At 28.2% G+C, this 21,724-nt stretch overlaps 1 protein-coding gene across 3 annotated transcripts in view; it reads left to right on the forward strand.

The window, feature by feature from the left end:
• The window catches only part of AP-2alpha (adaptor protein complex 2, subunit alpha), a 66,871-nt gene that overhangs the window by 33,659 nt on the left and 11,488 nt on the right, over nt 1-21,724 (forward strand). For all 3 annotated transcript variants that reach the window (XM_016075126.3, XM_016075124.3, XM_016075125.4), the window contains exons 13-24: nt 1,411-1,518; nt 6,356-6,430; nt 6,659-6,756; nt 7,949-8,078; nt 8,164-8,265; nt 8,618-8,791; nt 10,277-10,470; nt 15,057-15,229; nt 17,055-17,178; nt 17,257-17,373; nt 17,461-17,530; nt 20,478-20,612. In XM_016075126.3, coding sequence (XP_015930612.1) covers nt 1,411-1,518; nt 6,356-6,430; nt 6,659-6,756; nt 7,949-8,078; nt 8,164-8,265; nt 8,618-8,791; nt 10,277-10,470; nt 15,057-15,229; nt 17,055-17,178; nt 17,257-17,373; nt 17,461-17,530; nt 20,478-20,612 — 1,500 coding nt within the window. The remainder of the gene's footprint in view (nt 1-1,410; nt 1,519-6,355; nt 6,431-6,658; nt 6,757-7,948; nt 8,079-8,163; nt 8,266-8,617; nt 8,792-10,276; nt 10,471-15,056; nt 15,230-17,054; nt 17,179-17,256; nt 17,374-17,460; nt 17,531-20,477; nt 20,613-21,724) is intronic.

A 21,724-nucleotide genomic window follows, 5' to 3' on the forward strand; every position in this document is an offset into this window, starting at 1 on the left:
TTTGACAAGTAGTGTGAAATCTTGGTTGTTAACATGTTGAATGCCACCCTAATTTTACCTGGCTTGCCCGTCTGGTCAAAATGATTTTCTCAGTATGTATTGCATTAATTTCTTCAAACCATTTTAGTAATGATAATGATATAAAAAATTAAAAGCATTAAAAATTTACTCGAATTATGTGTTTCTAATAATCTTGACTTCACTGGTGACCTCCGTGATGCTAGGAACTCAGTACCTATGGCATTCAACGTGTTAAAGAAAAAATGAGGCAAGAGTAAAATTTACATTATACAAGAGTAATTGCACAATACAAAAGAATCTATAGACGAAATTAGCTATGAGCAAAATCCTTGCAAAGAAGAGCCTGGTAATCGAAAAGATACAAGAAGTTGACATATTTTAAGAGGGTACTGAAGAAGAAGAGGGTACTGCCCACGAAACACCTTTTGTTGCAGATAAAATTAAGACCTTATTAGAGAAGAGGGTGAACTCTTGGAGAGTAAGCAGAATATTTTGAAAACCTGTTGAACAAGAATGACGATATTTAATTAGTTGAAGATGATCTAGAATCATGAGGAGAATGATTGTAGCCCCTTAGAGCTAGTGGGATGTGAAAAAGTTTCATAATTGGAAAGCTCCAAAGTATATGATTTGCCCAGAATTTCAAGTATGATAATCACAAATTATGTAAAATAGCTTAAGAGTCGGTGAATAAAACTTAGGAAAGAGGTAATAATAAGGATCAAAAAACTTAAAGTACTTTGGTTCAACTACAACTAAAAACAATATCCTAGAAATCAAGCAAATGCTTATTGCAGATAAATATACCTTTTTTGTACTACAAACTGTGATCAGACCAATGGATATCTATGAGTCAGAGACTTGGACCTTGAGCCAAAAACATAGTGTTAATTTCACGAGAGAGGAAAATCCTAAAAGCCATGTATAATTTGGGCCAGTCAAAAAAGATGAGTGTGCAGAAACGATTGAACCATAAAATCAACTAACTATTTAAAGAAAAAGGTATAATAAATTTCACAAAATTAAAAACAGAAAAAAATTACCTATGGTCTTGATATACATACAGGAAATGGATTACAGATGCATTTAAAAGATTTATAATAGTAGATACAGAGGTTAACAAAAATTTGAAAGATCAAAAAAGACGTGGAACTTATGAGGAAAAAAACTTTAAAATTATAAGGAAAAGAACTTTAAAATTATAAAACAAAGACACAAGACAGGCTGCTTTAGAGTCATTGTTAGGAAGGTCATGGTCTAATATAGACTGAAATACATAAGTAAGTTAGTAGTAAGTTAATGAAAATGTTTTGGGGGAAAATCCATTATGTTAAATTTGACTTAATAGTTAGTGATTTTAAATAAGCTTAATATATATTTTTTCCTTAGGTGTTAAAAGTTGCTATTTTAGCTGAAAAATATGCTTCAGACTACACGTGGTATGTTGATGTGATACTGAATTTAATAAGAATAGCAGGGGATTATGTTAGTGAAGAGGTAATTATGTTTTTTTATTTATTTTTGTTAGAATAAATTTCTATATTCCAAACAGTTGTACAAGCGGAACCTATACTGGCAACTAGAATAAGACTATTTGCTAATAAAACTAAGGGGAGGCAACTGGCTTCTAGTTATTTTATAAAACAGTTGAAAATAAACTATTTTCAGAAAAATTAAGGCTGATTTTTTTTAAAAAGGCGATTATATAAAAAAAAAAAAATTCTGGATAAGCAAGCAGGTTTCACAAAAATTAAACATGAGGATTTTAAAAAACACAAGTGAAAAAAGAAAACTGACTTTTAACCATATAATTAATGTTCGGAAAAGGGAATTTACAATACAATCAACGTGAACCAAATACGTTAAAAGTGATTTAAAAATCGCATGTTGTAATATATTACAAAAATCAGTATTTGTAAACCATGTGCAATTGTCTCAAAAAACAAATAAGTGCAAGTAAGTGATAAAAAAAGCATGTAGATTTACTATGGGATAGTCGTGAAATCAAGCTTGCCGGAAAGTGATTGCTTAAATTATGAATGACCTAATATCAGATTTAAAATATCAAAATTTAAAAAGCCTTGCAAAGATGATGAAAAAAAACTAAATGCCAGAAAAACTGTCGGAAAACTACATAGATTTGTGTAGTAATAATATTGTGTTAAAGTATAAGAATTTGAAGAACCATGTAGAACTGCTGAAAGAAACAATAAATGACTGATGAGGAAACAATGTGATGGAATCACAATATTGAAAATCTGAAGGGGGGCTGATTACTCAAATACAAAATATGAAATTTGAAAAATCATGTAAAAATGGCTGATAAACTAAAGTGCCAAAAAAATAAATCAAAATTATGTATGTTTACATTGCAAATGAAATAGGAGTTCAAAATTAGTGAGTTATAATCAAAATATGTGTCATAATAACATCATTCATCAGCATATTAAAATATAATATTGTGAAAATGACCTAAGACCAGTGGAATCTATTAGGTAATTGGTGTAAATAGACTGTTTTATTTAGATACATACACATTGGGGTGCAAAAACACCATCAGAGTAACATTTCACAAAATTCACCTGGAATAAGCCTTGCATTATACAGGGTGTTCCAGAAAGGTTGCCCTTAATATGTATTTTTAAATTTCTTTTCGAAAATGAAAGCAAAAAGTATACTCATGGAGTCACAAATTAATATTTAAGGGAAGAATAAGCAAAAACACTATCGCAATCAGTTAAATTATAATAGCAGAAGGTATATGTACTAAACATCAAAACAGGTTTAATTGAGAGTTGAAACTTGAAGGTTTTCTTCTACCAACTCCTGTTTCTTCACACAAACAAATTTGTCTTATTTATTACATTTGCTTTTCTGTACTGTGATTCGTCAGAATTCGATAGCATTTTGGTTTTTTCCCAGTTTAAATAAATTTGCATCCCTGAATGTGTACACCCTTTGTTTTCATTTATGACAGGGATAATAAAATAGTGAATTAAGGAAAGTCTTTATGGAACACTGTATATCATCTCTACTTTCTTTAGATTTTTTTTACCCTATGTGTTACTTTTATTATCAGAGGATACTGCTTAAGTTACTATTAATTTCTGAGGATGCAGACAATTGTAGACAATTTTTTGATGTAGTATTCAGGGTTTCTAGTTATGCTGATATTCCTGATTATAAAAAATATTCTGTCTTTGTTTTCCTTATTTTTCTTTTGCAAAAGTTTTTTGTTTCACTTTATTTGTTGTAATGTTGCAGCTTAATTTAGTTGCTCTCTAATCTTGTTATTTGTTATAAGTGTGCATGTAATGTTTATTACATGACCAACAATTGTTACACTTTGAGGATAATTGTGAAAGCTGTTCTTAAGAAAATAAAAATAATCTCTCTACATGAACACACTTTACTTACCAATTGTCTGGCAAAGCAATGATCCAGAATTTAAATTTTTTTTTTTTTTTGCAGAGATGTAATGAAGTCATTAACTGCTCATTAAATGTCTTTTCTTTTATATAAAGCATTTGCCAGCAAAAAAAGATGAGAGTAATGAAACAAATGAAAATATAGTGACAAGTCATGAGGTTAGGAGGGGGGAGCTACTGCTTCATATCTTAATCTTGTAATTTCAGCATAATTTGACTGAATGAAGAAGGCTCATAATGAGAATATGCTTGCACTATGAGTTTTCCGATAGCCTAGTTCAGTCACTATCTCAGAAGATTCTGAGCTTTAACTTAAACACTTTGTAAAATGGAGGAAACTGAAGCTGCTCTATGATTGTGTGGTTAATTTTTTGACTTCACACCCCCATGAAACTTAGTAATCCATCGCAAAATGGTTTGTTCATTGACTGCCTTTTTCCCCAAATGCATCAATTACTGCAGCAGAATATCTAGTTTTGAATTCAAAGGAAATGAAGTGGCTGATTAAAATAGCCTTTTACATCAAAACTGAAGTTATAACTTGAATTTCATGTTTGAATGCTATTTATTAGAGCTCTGTGACAAGAGTTTTCATTTCAGAGAGTTCATCTTCAGGTTAACACATCCTAAGATGCTCTTGTGAGCTTCCTTTTACATTTTTTACTTTAAGCTTGGCTTACAACACTGTTTAATCAATATACTAGGATACATAATGTTATTGTTTGACTTTGCATCAAGTTCTTTTTTGATCATAATAAACACTCAGTGAACAAGAATTTTGTTATCTTTTCCTGTTAGAGGCTCCAAGGCCCAAAGCATTTGCCATTTCGCCAAATGTTATAAAATTGTAAATTCAGGGAAACATTTTGTTTTAGCTAAAGTTTTGGTGATCAATTTTTTTTACCTTAATGAAATATATATATTCCTGTCAATCCTGAAAATTATTTCAATATGAATTTTTCTGAACAAATCTTGTATTTTTTATTTGATTACAGTAATTTAATTTAGATACATCACATAACTCATTCGAATTATATTAACTCAAATAATATTAGCAACGAAAGATTATGTAAGCATTAAAAAGAAATGTGAAATTCAGATCAACATGTCCATTGCCAGATCACAGGATTCTATCCTGCAGTTTGTGTTAATAAAAGTATATGTAATTGGTAGCAATAAGCATATTATCATCCAACTGTTTTTGCATAATATGTTTTCTCGTTACAGTAACAAAATGTTTATTAAAATAAACTTATTGTAAAAGTAAAAACTAAAATTATTGCTAAAATAGGAAAATTTAACTTTGATTTTATCTTTATCACTTTTCAATGATATAGTAGAACCATCTACGTTTTGCTGGTACTGAACGCCCAAATTTTGATAAAACAGAATAATGCAGAATTAACTTATTCAAATAACAGTGATTACTTTTTTTTCAAAATGATTAAAGCTAGGACAGTAAAAAATAAGCGAGACAGTAAAAATTCTTTTATTCAGAAATAAGACTTAAAGAAGGAAATGTTATATTTGAAATGAAATATATTTATATCAAAAATAGTCAGAATCTCAAAAAACATTAAAGGTTGCTCCATTTTTATCCTTATGTTACTGCTCTAGTTTAAGAAGTTACCAAAATTAACCCCAACCTATTTTTCCCTCAAAGGCTATAAAACTTCTAAATTTTTCATCTCTCCCATTCATTGCTCATTTATACTCTCCTCCCCAACTGTAAAATGACTCTAGATTCGATTTTACTTTTTATGAAATATGAATTCAATTTATAATGAATTTGTATAATGATTTGAAGTTTTCCATGGGAAAATAATTAATCATAATTTTTTTTAAAAGATTTACCTTTGGCTAAGACTATTGAAATTTGGCTTAGACTTTTGAAATTTGGCTAATACATTTGATATTTGACTAATTTACTGGCTAATGATTTTAAGTCCTTAGCCTTAGTCCAAGCCTTACGCAAAAATTATGCCCAATGCTAAATTTCATTACATAATTAATTTCCATTGACCCAATATTAATGTTCTTATTTTAAAATTAGTTTCCTCATATTTTATTCTATCTGTGAATTATTTTATGCAATAATAGAAATCAAAATGTGTGGCTTAAAATTGAATTGAAATATTTATGCCTTAGACTGTACTTATTTGGTGTTTAGATACACTAATTTAAAAAGAATTATTTTATTTTTTTGGTTACTTTCTTACTGCTGAAACAAAACTTATAGGTATAATATAACTTTATATATTTGAGTAATTGTCCTGCACTAACTCTCTGCACATAGTTAAGATAATAAAACTGCATATAATTGAATTTCAGCTTAAAACGAGAAAAATATTTTTAAAGTAATCTTGAAGGATAGCCTATGCCTAGCAATTGCATTTATAAACAGTACTTTTTTTTTGAAAGTTAGCAAAATAAAAGGAAAATTTTGGCTATTGTGAGGAGTTATGAGAATTTTCAGTTAAAATAAGCTATATAAACCAGAAGCATTGCGATCATGGATATCAGTACTCTTATGAACCAATATTGCTGCTGTGTTAGTAATGTACAAATCTGGTGAGCTCCTTACCTAAATTCAATTATCATTGTCAGTCAGTGTTGGTTTCATTCTTATTTTGATAAGATAAGTTCGGCAATTTAAGTTATTGTGCCAAATAAAAAATAAAAAAGGACAGTAAAATACCTACATATAATTCTTTTAAGTTTACTGGCTTGCCCTTTAGCTGCCTTAAGCAGCATCCAAATATTGTCCTAACCAAATCTTTGAGGGCTAAATGTGTTCCATATCTAATTAGTTTTTGTATTTTTATTGTTATATAACTAAGTCTAATAATTTGTCTAATTTGTAAATAAAGTTCATGAAACTTATATTTAAAATGAACTATTTATAGGTGTGGTACAGAGTTATTCAGATTGTTATAAATAGAGATGATGTCCAAGGCTATGCTGCCAAAACAGTTTTTGAAGTAAGTATTGGATCTATACTAACGATATATCTATGGAAAAAAAATTGAGAATTTTATGAATATCTAAGAATTTTACATCAATACCGAGAGCATCTTCCTTGAAATCGAAAAGGAATAAATTAAGTATGCAGAAAATAATTTTCTAATGTTGTAAGGCAGATAGTCTAGTCTATTTGTTGTAAGATATATTTATGATATACATGATTTCTATTCATTTTAATTTTCTAGGCACTTCAAGCACCTGCTTGCCATGAAAATATGGTGAAAGTAGCTGGCTATATTTTAGGTGAATTTGGAAATCTTATTGCTGGTGATCAAAGGTCTAGGTGAGAATTTCAATTTTTTTTTATATTGTTACCTGTAGATCTCTGAATGTTTTTAAAAATATCTCCTTTACTCTTTTTTTAATGTAGGTAAGTAAAACTTTCTTCTAAATAACACTTTGGGTGAAGTGAATTTTATCCCCTTAAACTCAGTATTGGACAAATTATTAAAAATTTTATTTTTGTTTTATATCTCTTGTACCAGACAATCTGGTGGTTGAATAATTTCTTAAATATTGTCTTTTTATTAGCCTGGTGCAAGCATCCTGCTTGAGTACAATTTCCTAGAATTCTGAACAGCAACATAGCACAACATTATTAGTTTTTGGTGTTTCATCATCAGCTCGAAACTATTTAATTTACCTTAACTCCTTTCATTGGTATTGTAATGTCAGAACAAACATTATGCACATTAAATTTTATCTTCCGTCATAACCACCCTCTTGATTAACATGCAAATAAAAATTGTCACAAAATAATCACCTAAAGTGCGATATTCTTAGTTATCATCAAATGAAAAATAAAGTAGAAGGTATAAAGGTTTTTATTTATAAATAAAATACGTTTCATAAGAACTGTAATATCAATTGGCTAAGTTCTTTAACAACAACAAAAAAATGCAATCAAATGACAATTTTTATAGATGAACAGTCTGTTTCAGAACATAAGTGTCAGCTGTTGAAAAATATAATACTGACCCTGAGACTGACAAAATATTCTTAAATTATTATCTTTATTTTTCCTATCATTAGGAGGTCCAGTATACATGGTTGTCCTAAACTCATCTTACCTTTCGCAAAGTAACCACATTTTATTGTATTAGTAATAAGTTGTATCTTTTATGTTAATGAAATCTATTACCTTGATTACTTACCAAAAATATTCAATTTCTTTTGATTTAAAATTTGGTGCATTTAAAGTGAAAAATGTTTGCTGAGAAATTTTAAATATCTAACAGCTATAAGTCATTCATTAGTAATGTTAATTAACTTTCTTTTGTTATTGAATAAAACATATTCAATTCTTACTTTTCAATTCAAAATCCAGTTAATGTAATTTTTTTCGAGACACAAATAGCATTTTTAACATTTAAACTTAAGTGATTAAAAATAATATTAGTAATTAATATTTTAAAATCATTTAATAAATTTTATAAATATAAATCCATACATATTAATGTGAAATGTTTTTTTAGTCCTCTTATCCAGTTTAAATTGCTTCATTCCAAATATCATCTTTGCCCTGCTGCTACTAGAGCTCTTCTGCTAACAACTTATATAAAATTTATAAATCTATTTCCTGAAATAAAGCATGAAATACAGTCTGTAAGTATAATTTTTATAAATATGTAATATATAGTCTTTTTATTTTTTATTATTTTTTTTAATTCTCTGAAAAAAATCTTCTCAGATTCTTAAAAGTGATAACAATATTAGAAGTGCAGATGCAGAACTTCAGCAACGTACTGTTGAATATTTACAACTGAGTAGTATAGCTACATCTGATGTATTGGTGAGTTTAAATTATTTCTGTATGAATAATACTATTATAAAAAAGTTATGGTCTATATTTGATTTGTGGTATGAACTTATTGTATGTTTTTTCATATATAGTTTTTGTTGCTTGCTCAGTCTGTAGGTTTTTATTTTTTATTCTTTCTGTGTAATTTTAAAGTTTTGTATTACCATAATCATTAGAAGTATGAAATAATATTGGTAATGTACAATCAGGCTTTATCAAAATGGGCAACTGACTAGCTGTGTTTGTTAGTTGATAAACAATTTGTGATACCTGCAAAAATCCACAATACATTTTTATAGATGTTTATGAACATAATGTTTAATTTTTTTAAATTTATTTTTAGGCCACCGTCCTAGAAGAGATGCCTCCATTTCCAGAAAGAGAATCTTCTATTTTAGCAATCTTAAAGAAAAAGAAGCCAGGTGTGGCAGAAGGCTTGCCTCCAAATGCTGTAACCAAAGATCATCCGGCTTTATTTAATCACAGCGTTGCAAATAATGGAGAAGTCAATAATATGGTATTGTTCAAATTTATTATTTTTGACTTTACATTAAATAACTTATGTATTTTTATAAGCTATTTTTTATTGTATTTTTTCCAATCTTGCAATTATTTCAGCAATAACAAATATATTCAAATATAAAGCTTTTATTGTTGCATAATTTCAATAAGAATTGTATTAAAGATTTTAAATACTTAACAAAAAGTATGATTAAAAAGATGTATCCATACTGTAAAAGGTAGGAAAGGCTAATAGAGTCCCAATAAATTGATGTCAAACAATACAACATTGTTATTTAATTCCCTTTTTTTGTTCTAACAAGTGTGATACAAAAATGTAATATCAAAAATGTTCTACTGGCACCAATATGAAGTTTTTCTATGATTTGATATAAGATTTCTCTTCTATACTGTGTAGTACATATATCTTGCTTTTTCTTGTTTTGGAAAAATTGTTTCTTGCCCGTATTAATGAGTTTTCCATGTTGTATATTTTGTCAAAAATTGATCATTCTTGAATTAATCGATAATTTTAAACTGATCTTTTCCAGCTACATGATCTAGAGAAAATGCATCTTGACAGGAGATTTCTCTAAATGTAAATTAGAGTAAAAACTTATCTTAAATATATCTGCTTATAGTTAATAAAGAATAACAGTTGATGCTTGATATGAGGACCCATGTGATTCAATGAAAAATTTGCATTATAACATGAGGTTGTGATATCCCGAGTGCACAAAGCTACAGCAAATATTTACCCATAAATACTAGACTTATTTAATTAATATTACTGAAGTTTGTAGTAGTTTAAAAATACCTTTGAAAAAAAAGCAGAAAAGGTGGGTAAGAAAACTATTGATAATGTGCTGGATTTGAATAAGTCATGTAGACATCAGAAATCCCGAGACTGGATTATACATCTGATGAATTACTAGATTAGTTAAACTATGATAAGAATGTATTTTATGAACTAAGTGAGATTGTTCAGAGTATAATCACTAAAACTTTCTAATCTGATGATCCTGTCAGTGTAACAAATCTGAATGTGATTGTAGTTGTACAGATTTTTGCTCCTGCTGATTCAAAAGACTCCTATTAAATATGTTGGGTAATTTAAACAACATGAAACTGATGGTACCCTTTTATCGTTACAGCAAATCTGAAATTTAACTGCTAAAAACTTACTACAAAAATGTATCAAAAACATATTTTAAATTTTTTATGTTATGATAATTGAAACATTAAAATCTAATACTAAAAAAAATCAGCTTAAAAGGGACCCTGGGATATCTGACAATTTCAATTTTATGGGTGTAAGATAATTGAAGTTCTACTATATCTATTTCTTTTAAGGACTTCTTAGAATTTTTCGCTATTGATTTAATTTTATGCTTAAAATATTAGAAGAAATTATAATAAAAATTATAGATTTTACTATTAAGCCTTGATTTTTGGCTTTTTGTACCAATTGAACCATGTTTCATTCTTTGTAAATTTTTAGCCAGCTTCAACAACTATTGATCTCTTGGGCATTGCTAGCTCACCTCCAAATCCTCAAGCCCCATCTGCACCAACGACAAATGATTTATTAGTTGATGTTTTTGGAGATTTAGCAACTGCATCTGTTCCAAATTCTTCTTCAAATAATTTAGCGCCAGGAGCTATTGTCATATCTAATGAAGAAGGATTATATAAGTAAGTATACTGTAAAAAGCACATCTTTTAAAAAAAAAAATCAATGACCTTAAATTAGTTATTGCAAAACAAATTTAAATTAGTTATTGCAAAACAAATTTGAATTAGCTATTTATTACAAATCAAATTTAAAAACACAACTAACAACTTCTTTGAAATTGAGAGGATGTATAAGTAAAAGATGTATGTAACAGAAAAAGGGTAATAGAATTTTGAATAAAGCTTCAAATTTTTTTTTGTTTCAGCTTTAATTTAAAATTTTAAATTTTTTCAAAATCATGCCAGTAAAAGTTTTTAGATTAAGATTATCTTTTTTATTGTAAACATGTTTTATCTTATGAAATAATTAATATAGTTATGCATGGTACTGTGATAACTACTTAAACTCTATACTATCACTAATATAAAAAGTCTAATTTCTTATTCCATAGATAGAAATACCATTTTAATTCATTGCAACACCTGTGTACCTCATTTATGTTAGTGTTTTGTTTAATTTCTCTTCCTAAATACTAGAAGCATATGCATAGACTCTTTAAAAAATATTTGTAAAATTTTAACTGTACTGTCCTTGCCAATAGTCTGAACGCATTCCCGTTTTTCCTGAAATTTGCAAAGTGGAAACTCCTTAGGGATCCAAAACTTTATTTATTAGATTTGTTTTCTAAGTAAACATTCTCAATGTAAGGAGAGAAAAATACATATTTTAATTTATGTTCAGAAAGAATTATTGAGAAAGTTAGCTTTCATAAAAGTACGGGTCTTGTATTTGAGCTTTGTATATGTGAGACATTTGTTTCATAGATTTATTTAAAGTTTGGCAATGTATTGGCTCCAGCAGCTTTGAAGAGCCTCTCGTAGATCATCTTTGTTTGTTAGCATTCCGTTGATGGATTTTCCAGTCCAGGTAATCCCATTGAAGTTCAAATGATGACTGATCAGAATATTATGATTACCACTCTATTTTTATGATGGTGTGAACGTCTTTACTTTTTAGATAATTACTGTGTAACTTAGGCAACTTTTAGATTGTTTACACATCCACAGGGTTGCCACAGGCTACTAAAATGCAACTATTTGCTACTATTTTTGGCCTTAGGCGACTATGGCGACCTTTTTTGCCTGAAAAGGTTAAAGCAACTATTTTCAGGAATAGGCGACTTTTTTTTAACTCTTGGCGAAGTTTTTTCGCAAAAATGAACGTTACTTTTCAGAACGTTAATAAAAGTAAGCAAACTTTTATACAATCATTTATTTCCAAAGAGCCATAAATTTAAATTTCCATTGGATTTAATAAAGTACTTGTTATATGCTCTCTCTGAGGGGCAGTTTTAATTGTTTTTTCCTTCTATTTAACATTCGTATTTTATTGTAATTCGACTTTTATTTAGGCACCTATTTTCTAATATGTATACCTTTTATATTCGTGAAAATTTTTTTTTTAATTGGAGCATAGTTGGGACTGGGCGATAAATCGATGTATCACAAAATATCGATTTAACGCATATATCAGTAGGCCGATGTAGTGACTTTCGTTTTAGGCGTTGCATCAGAAATCTGATTTAAGCCGCCGTAATTATATTACAATCACGGTTTAACGATTTAATATGCAGGGATCCTTGACTAGGCTAACGCTATTACCGCACTAATGAAGACAATTTTGATTTCGTCTAGCTGCTGAGATATAGATAGCGTTTTGCTATTAGGATGATGTTAGTTTTGTGATTTTGAATGATGACGAGCGAATTGAATCAGAACTCCCGGTTTTGTGCGAGTATCAGCGTTGTAATATAGAACGCAATGCATAGTTTCTTTATGTCCATTTTTGTCTTCAGGATTTTGCGTTTTTTGAAGATTATTTTCAATGGGACTTAAGTCATTTTGTGATCGTTGTGCATTTTATTTCGTCGGAAATAATTGTCGGGTTTCTTGTAAATTATTTTCAGTGAGACTTTTGCAGCGATCGTTTCGTTCTGCATTATTTCATACCATTTTTTTCTGTCTGGGTTTAACGATTCTTGGCAATTATTTTTAGTAGACCTACTGTTACTTTGCGATTGCTGCACAATTGCTGTTATCTTAAATTTTCGTTCTGAACTCAATAGATCAAATCATTGATTTTTTTCAATTGTTTTTTATTTTAAGCGATGCAATTTAATAGGGGTATTTTGTATTTTAACTTTGTTATAAAAAGTTTGTTTTTTTAAATTTATTAAATGTAGTTAAGTATAATAATTTGATTGTTTTTCAACCAATAAATGCTCAGTCGTTTTTAATTATAAAGAAATTAAAACAAAGCTTACCTTTATTTAATTTGCTTTTATTTTTGAGAAAATGAAAACAAAGTTTTAAAAAAATTTGGCTATTAGTTAAAACAAATTTTTTTTTTAAATTAAATAAAAAGTTTAGTAATGTTTTGGCATTTTTAATAATTTAACATTAGTACTTAAAGTATTTTTTAAAAATTTTTATTAAAATTCTTTCAATACTTGTTTGTTTTATAATTTGTTCGATAGTCAGTATCATTTTTAAACAAATAAATCTTTGGTCTATTTTATTTTCAAAAATGAAAATAATAAGTAAAAATATTATTACATTTATTAAGTACAGAATTTGACCATTAGTTAATACTACTTTTTATTATTTTAAATAAGTAAATAAAAAAGGGGCTAATGATGTTTCAAAAACATGTTTTTTTTTCAGCAAATGAAAAAAAAATTTTTCTTCTAAAGTTAACATTTCTTTGGTTTGTTTTCCACTTTCGTATTTTTTCTTCTTTTAGTTTTTAATTCATGTATGTAAAATAGTATGTTACAGTATTATTATTTTTAAACCAATAAATCTTATATCATTTTTAATTTAAGAAAAATGAAAAAGCTTGGTTTTGCTTTTACTTTGACTTTATTAATTTAATTGAAAAAATTAAGTAATGATATTGATGTCATAGTAAAATATGTTTAGAATTAATATTTTCTTTTCTACTAGATTTATTCCTTTTTTTTGTTTTTTTGATTGATTTACAGATTTCCCATAGGTAATTTTTGAACAAAAGCTAAATTGTGATGCATCACTATATCGTGATGTCTAACTGACGATGTATTACGATTTAAAATTTCTGACATCACCCAGTCCTAATAATAGTATTTGACAATTAAGCTATAATTTTAGTTATTTGGTTTACCATTTTTGATAAATTTTTGTTCCTATTCAGGCAACTATTTTCATAGTTTTAGGCAACTATTTTCATGCTTGAGGCTACTAAAAGCAACTATTTTTGTTCATTTTTTACTGTGGCAACCCTTCATCCATTATGTTTGCCTGTTATCGCAATAAAGTCGTTCAGATTCGAATCGATTATTTTTGTCCGACCAGTTTGTTTTCTTGCAAGTTTGTGCTCTTCTTTTAATAGTCCAACACATTGTACCTGAATTTCTTCACTCGCTGAGCTATTTCCCTCAGAAGTTAGCCTTCTTATTTCACAATAATTGTTTGAAAACATGCTTCGATCCTTATTTCACATTTTTAATAATACATGTTAAACTTTTTTCTTCCTTTTGATGGTTCTTTACTTAATTTATTTGGTAAAAGTTAATAAATATTTCCGAGTCAAAAGATACAGATTCATCTGATTTCATCTTTATTTTAGCATAATTAAAAAATAGCGCATTGGCAGCAAACAGACGACTTATAAGAGTTTGTTAAAGCAGTGCTAGATGTCTTCCATCAACCGAATACAAGGTGCAGGAACTTCAATGACTGTTCTTTAGTAGTCTTTTGCTACTAAGTAAATTTCTCAAGTAAATCTGTGTAAAGCATATATTTTTATGTTAATCTATTAACAATGTTATTTATTTTGAAAAGAAGTTCACTAAAAATGATTTTGGATCGATGCAGTATCTTCGAATTGAAATTTTTCTCAAAAAAACAGGTGCGCTTATACTTTTGAAAAAAATCTATATCAAAGCTTAACCCCGTCCCGTCCGCCCCCGTCGGGGGGCATCCGGAGAATGAGGGGAAAAATCTGTCAAAAAATAAATGACTTATTTACTAATATTATAGGTAAAATTTTTTGTATAAAAACTCAGTATTCAATGAAAGTAAACCATTTTTTTGAGGATAAGTATTTTATAAAATTTGCATTTATTTTTTATTGGATACATTACATTAACTCTAATAACTTCAAAGCAAATAATAAGTGATAAATAGCATGCACTTGGACAAACTTGTTTCAGAGAAATTTTTAAAATAGCTGACACATAATGCTGAATAAATATGCTGACACATAGTGTGATTCATTTTAGGGGTTTTTGAATTTGGTTCATTGCAATGAAACTACTTATGTCTTATAGTGTTTTGCGTGTGTGTTTGTGACCAATTTTAAAACATTGTGTACCAATGTTCATTTAGTGCCATTAGTTATCAGGTTATATGATTCTCTATTAATATGAAACTCTAATATAAAAAATGTTCATAGGTTAAACGTAACTATGATAGAAATCTTAGTGCTATGTAAATTAATCTGTTTTATTCATTGTAAAAATTTATCATTAATGCATGAATATAAAAGAAATATTTTTATCATTTAGGCTTATATGTAAAAACAATGGAATTTTGTTTGAAAATGATCTGCTACAAATTGGAGTAAAGAGTGAATTCAGGCAAAATTTAGGACGTATCAGTCTCTTCTATGGAAACAAGACTCCTCTTCAATTCAATAATTTTACCCCAACTGTATCTTGTTCAGACAGCCTAAGTCATAGTATCCTTATTTATATGAGTTCTTTATTCTAGATATACTATAGTGTTCGAATTAATTGGGACAAGCAAGATTTTCTCATTCGAGTTGGTATGGGATTGCCAGTGATGTCCTGAACCGCTTCAAACCAGTTATTACTGCCTTGAGCTGTGGTGACGGATAGACCTTCACTATAATTTACTCGTCTGACTGGTTTTAGTGTATTTGTGGTTCAGTTGTGAGCATTTCAGTGTGGAAACAGGTAGTTATAATTTTGAGTTTAGTCTAACACAAGTTATGTGCTTATAAAAGATGGATATTAGTCCGAGGAAGCGCTCTAAAATTATCGCTCTTAATGAACACACTTCTATGACTGTAAGAGACATCGCTACAGCAGTTGGTGTAGGGAAATGTAGTGTTTCCAGAATTCTTAGAACATTTCAAGATTCCGGCTCATCCTCTCCAAAAAGAAAAGGAAAATGTGGACGCAAACGGAAAACTACTCCCAGAACTGATAAAAGTCTAATTAGAAATAGTAAAATTAATCCAAGAAAGACGAGCACAGACCTACGAAGGGATTTATTGGATTGTGGTGCTGATGTGAGTACTTCAACTGTACGAAAAAGGCTTCTAGAAGTTGGAAGTGTCAAGAAGACCAAGGAAAAAACAATTTCTAACTCAGAAAATGATGAAAAAACGCTTAGCATAGGCCAGAAAATACCAAATATGGACTGTAAATGACTGGAAGTAAGTGGTTTTCAGTGATGAAACACATTTATTTGTGCAGGGATAAAAAATCAAGTGTAGTTAGACGAAGTGAAGGCGAAAGTCTGAGACCAGATCATATCCAACAGACTGTAAAACACCATTCTAAACAAATGTTTTGGAGTTTCTTCACATCAAATAGCACTGGAAGCTTAGTGCCTCTAAAAGGCATGATGAATTCAGCCAAATACATCGATATATTATATAGTAGGATTGTTCCATTCATGGAAACATTCGACGGAACATTTCAACTTTATTTGGCCCCTTGTCACAATTCCAAACTGGTCCAGAATTTTATGCGAGAAAACAAAACAGAAGTGCTTGATTGGCATGGTAATTCACCAGACCTAAATCCCATTGAGAACCTGTGGCATATTCTAAAGAATCGCTTAGCCAAGATGAATTGCACGACAACAGAACAAATGATAAAAAGTGCTATTCAAGTATGGTTCCACAACGATAAAGTCAAGAACATGTGCGTTACACTAGTGGAATCAATGCCAAAACGTGTTCTTGAAGTCATATCTGCTAAAGGAGGACATACTTCATATTAATTCAGACATGTATCAATGTAACTTAAGGTATGTAATGATTAAAAGCTAAAGTTTCAATAAATCACTTTTTTTTTCATTTGTCCCAATTAATTCGAACAGTATAGTAAGTTGGTGTGTTCTCATTTTTTCATGAAGTATAAGTGCATAAACATAGATATCTCAAGTGAATTAATTTATTTTTGTTATAAAATGTGGTATTTATTACAATTTTTCAGTTAATCATAGGATAAAGGCATCATAGGATATATTTGCCCCTGTCCCTTTTGTTTGTTAATAATAAGTTTTATTGTCTTTTTGTGTTCACTTCCTTTAACTGTTATTAATATCCTTGTTTCCATGTGTCTTCTTAAAAGAAGCTTTATTTTTATTACTTCTGTAAAATTTTGTAGTTTCATGAATTACTTAAATTAGCATTTTTCAACTTTCTTACTGGACTATTAATTTATTTTGTATTTTTCTATTTTGTCATATCTCAGTTTAAGCCCATGTTTTTAGCTTTAAATTTTTAGTGTTTCCTTAATAATGAAAAGAAATCAATATCCAATGTAAACCTGTTGAACCTACAATAGATGCTGGTGCGCAAGTTCAGCAACAACTGAACGTAGAATGTATCGATGATTTTAATGAAAAACCAGTTTTGACTATCCAGTTCATGTAATTGCTTTATTTTGAATTTATTGACATCAATTATAGTTGTAAAAATTATTTTTATTGAAAATTATTTTGTTTCAGGTATTCAAATGTGCTACAAAAGCTGTCAATGAAACTTCCTGTTACAATAAACAAATTTTTTGAGCCAACAGTGATGAACTCTGAAGCATTTTTCACAAGATGGAAAAATCTGAATAAGTAAGGTTCTTTTTTTTATTCTTCTAGTTTTTTATTTTGTTTTAGGCCTGTGCATAACAAAAATTTTATTTATTCAATATTTTATAGTCCTTCTCAAGAAGCACAAAGAATATTTAAAGCCAAGCATCCCATGGACATAGAAACAACAAAAACAAAGGTTAGATTAATTTTCATTTTTAATGCCTGATAATGCGAGTTTATCATTGCTTTCTCAAGTTTAATCTGTGTTTATTCAGTGTATCTTGGAATTTCATCTGTATTTCAAGATATATGTTTCATGCCAATTTAATTTTTTTAGTAGCATTATCATTTGTGAAATTGTTACAAAATATGTCATTGAATTTTTTGTAAATTAAATTGTTATATAAATTATTGTATCAAAAAATTTGTCACATTATTAAATGTGCAACAGTTGTGTATGTATTTGTAACAAAATGGGAAATTTTCTTCTTTAAAAAAATGTTGCCTTTGTATAAATTGCAATATTTGCTAAATTTAGTTACTTTTTTGAAGAAAAAGGTATTTTTATTCGCTCTTAACTCTTGAAAATTCCAATTTTCAAAAATCACATGTTATCAACAGTAAAATGAAAGGTATTTTAATTCAATTTAAATGTATCTGTGAATAGCGTCAATTATTGTTTTGATACCACACCACCCTTTTTAAAATCTCAGAACATTGAAATAATTAGTAGAATTGATGGGTGATCAGAACATGTTCATTGCAACTGACTGAAAAAGACAGGAAAGCAATGGAAAAGAATCACATTTTGGAATGTTTATAAAAGTTTAAATTTTCATTAAGTTGTCTGTAGTCATTACATACCATCATTTAAAGTTTATCCAGGACTTTCTTAGCTTGTTTTTGCATATATTTCTTTGTTGAAAATTTCTATTTTCTGGATTTAAAATTAATTGCCTTTGTGAGAAAAATGAATTTATCAAGGAAACTTTTGAAATGTAACCTTAATTTTAGTACTTTTTTCAAAGTTTGTACAGTCCTTAAGAACTCCTTAATTTTGAAGGAAAAAAAAATAATAATAAACGGGCCTTAAAAAAAATTAACTCCTTATTTTACTCCAAAGTCCTTAAAAACTGCTTTATTTTTTTAAAACTGAATCTTAGCTATTTATAGAAGAAAAAAAGAAAGGAACTGTTTTGGTGAGCACAAGTTCGCATGTAAGTAATACAAATTGTGGTGAGGTCAAAGTTTGAGCTGAACCCCTTCAATGATCACAATAGAGGCAGCATCTTTAATTGGTTGTAGGGAGGTTGAAATTCACACCTTTTTCTTCAGAATGTTCAGTAATTATTTGGGTTGCTTTGTTTCATCTTTTGTTGGGGAAAAGTCATTTTATTTTTTCATCATTTGATTGAGTTCAGGTTGCACATTATTTATGGAAAAACGAAAAAAAACTAAGTTAAGAATAGAATGAATAAAGTAGTGTTGGGTTTTGTTTTAAAGTGTTGATTATTTCTATTCTCCTATATGCCGGGTATGTGTTTCACTCATCATAATTTGTATTAATGCAGTTTCAATATCAAGCATCCTGAATCATTTTCATTAACCTAACATTTACATTATCATTTAAAAATCACACTTTGTGATTTGTAATCATGTAATTTTAAAATTATGCATTGGGATTTACATTTATGGGTTTTAAAATTGCATATTGAAGTTCATTATCACACAAGTTAAAAAATCTAACACTGTGGTCCGCATTTGCAAAATTTAGAAAACCCACATCTTGATTTATATTTACGTGATTTTAAAGTTACTCATCTTGATTCGTATTTTCACGATTTAAAAATATCAAGATTCGTAAATAAATAAAACACGATTTAAAATTTAAGCATCGTGGTCCATGTTAACTGAATTTAAAAATGAAACATAGAATTAAAAGTCACACATAGTGATTCTTATTCACAAATTTTTGATATCTCTTATGATTCATAATCAAACATCATGACAATTTTTATTGACTCACTTTAAAATCCCATATAATTTTTTTTAAAGACTTAGATAAAAATTTTATACTTAGCCTTCGTATAATTTAAAGTATTTTTGTATAATTTATTTTAAACAAACATTGTTCACATAAGTACAAAAATAGCTTGGAAAATTTTTACCCGAAGCTTTTTTCATTATTTATTACTCAAGAATTGCCTAAATTTGTGTTCAGAATTTAAATCTCTATTGATATTGTTGTGAAATGATGGTATTTTAATTTCTTATTATGACTCATAATTTTGATGAATATTAGTCTAAGTTGAAATCATTAATTTATTAAGATTTAAAGCTATTTTTGTTTTAATAGGTAAACACATATTTTCTTAGCATCATTTATTTTTATAGTGTGATCTCAATATTTGTTCTAAACTTGTACACATTGTTTATTTTGAGTAAATAAAATTATTTTTCTTGTATTATATAATAAAAATTTCATTGAGCTGATATTAAATATCAGCATTGTTTAATTGGGCAAATTTTACCCCTGACTAGAAATCTCCATTTTGAGAATAAACTAAATTTTTACTATGGTGTAATGCCATTTCCGCTGAAACATTTTTTATTTTCGGTCCTTGAAACAGAAAAATCTTTTTATCAAGTTCAATGAGTTGCAAAAAACTATTTTATTAAAGAAAAAGTCTCACATTGAAGAAATTAATGCTGAAATTTTTGCTGAAAACCTGTCATTGAAAGCAAAAAAAAGATTTTTGTTCTAATTTCATTAAAATCTACTTTTCATAATTTTTTGTGAAAAAGTCCTTAAGAATTCCTTAATTTTTAGCTTGGATGATTTGTATTAACCCTGCTTTTCCTATTTAAAAATTATTTTTTGTGGGCAGATGAATTTGTTTAAACGATTTTTTCTTATTAATTAACATGCATTGCAGTTTATTGTTTCAAAAATATTATAGTATATCAATTTCACCATTTATTTTGCATTTTAATATTGCAATCCATTATCTTATATTTTAACATAGACAATTATTATTTTTTCAAGTAAAAATATTAGCAAAAACGGCTCTATTAGATAAGTTTTCACAAAGCTCTGACAGATTTTTCTTTCATTATTTACTGCAGTTCTCTTTGTATTTTAGTTGAATGGATTTGGAATTATGCTGTTAGAGGGTATAGATCCAAACATAGAAAATTTTGTGTGTGCTGGTATCATACATACAAGTAATGTTCAAGTCGGATGCCTGTTACGTTTAGAGCCAAATAAGCAGGCTCAGGTAAGTTATTTTCATGAATAATATTTGGGTGAGAATTTTTCAACTGAGACACCAACTTACCAAGTCTTTTATAAATTTGTTAAAAAATCTTTGGAAAAATATCTAATTTACAAAAAGTTATGAAATGTTAAAATTATTTCCATCCTTTATAATAACGAAATAAATTTGTTCCCTATTGATATAAGTGCTTAATATTTTTATTTGTAGTGAGCAAATAATTTTAATTTGTTTGCAGTGAGAAAACAATATATTTGTATCGATATAATACAGAATTTAACATTTCATTAATAAAAGAAATTTTTTTATATTCAATTAACAACACCATTACACTATGTTATTGAAGCTCAAATAGGGTGTGTAATTAAAGTTAAGTAGTAAAAGTGACAAAGCTTGTTTTAAGGCCCTCAAAAAATATATTTAAGCATTTTTTAAAATATTTATTAGACTATGTGCACCAATAAAAGATTTTTTTTTACCTATTATATAGATAAAATTAACTAACTGCTGAAGCATTTTCAAAGACTCTACATCACGATAAAGTAATCATCAATCATGATAAAATAATTTGTCTCTGGCAAAGAACTAAATTATTTATTTTTATTAGCTACCATAAAAATATTTCTTGCATGATTTCAAGCATAAGTTTATTCAATATAGATTTGCTCATTCAATTCTTTAAATTAATAGGTCAATATTTTATTTAACTATGTTAAAAAAAGTAATAGTAGTTTAAAATTACAGTTGGTTACTCTTAAGTTATTGGGTATACTTTTAGATTTAAATAACAATTTCATGCTTATGACTCTTCGCCAATTTGCGAAAATTAAAATTTCGTTACTTAGCCAAAGTCTCGTTAACAAGGCATTTATTCCGCAAAACATATCGACACTTACCAGCACCCTCTTTTTTTCTTCGCTTCCTAGGTTCTCGTTCACGAGCAATTACTTTTTTTTACGCAGCTTTGTTAAAGAAAAACGCAATTTCAGAGAAACTTCGAAAACCCGAAATTAAAAAATATATATCCATAGTAACTTTGCTTATTTAATGAACTACTGAGGCAAAACAAAAAGTTTACAGTTGATAATCTAAAAAGAAATTCCAAAATGACAAAC

The sequence above is a fragment of the Parasteatoda tepidariorum genome, chromosome 11 (assembly GCF_982258835.1).
Source record: "Parasteatoda tepidariorum strain Cologne lab strain chromosome 11, Ptep-v5.0, whole genome shotgun sequence".
Classification (NCBI taxonomy): Eukaryota; Metazoa; Arthropoda; class Arachnida; order Araneae; family Theridiidae; genus Parasteatoda; species Parasteatoda tepidariorum.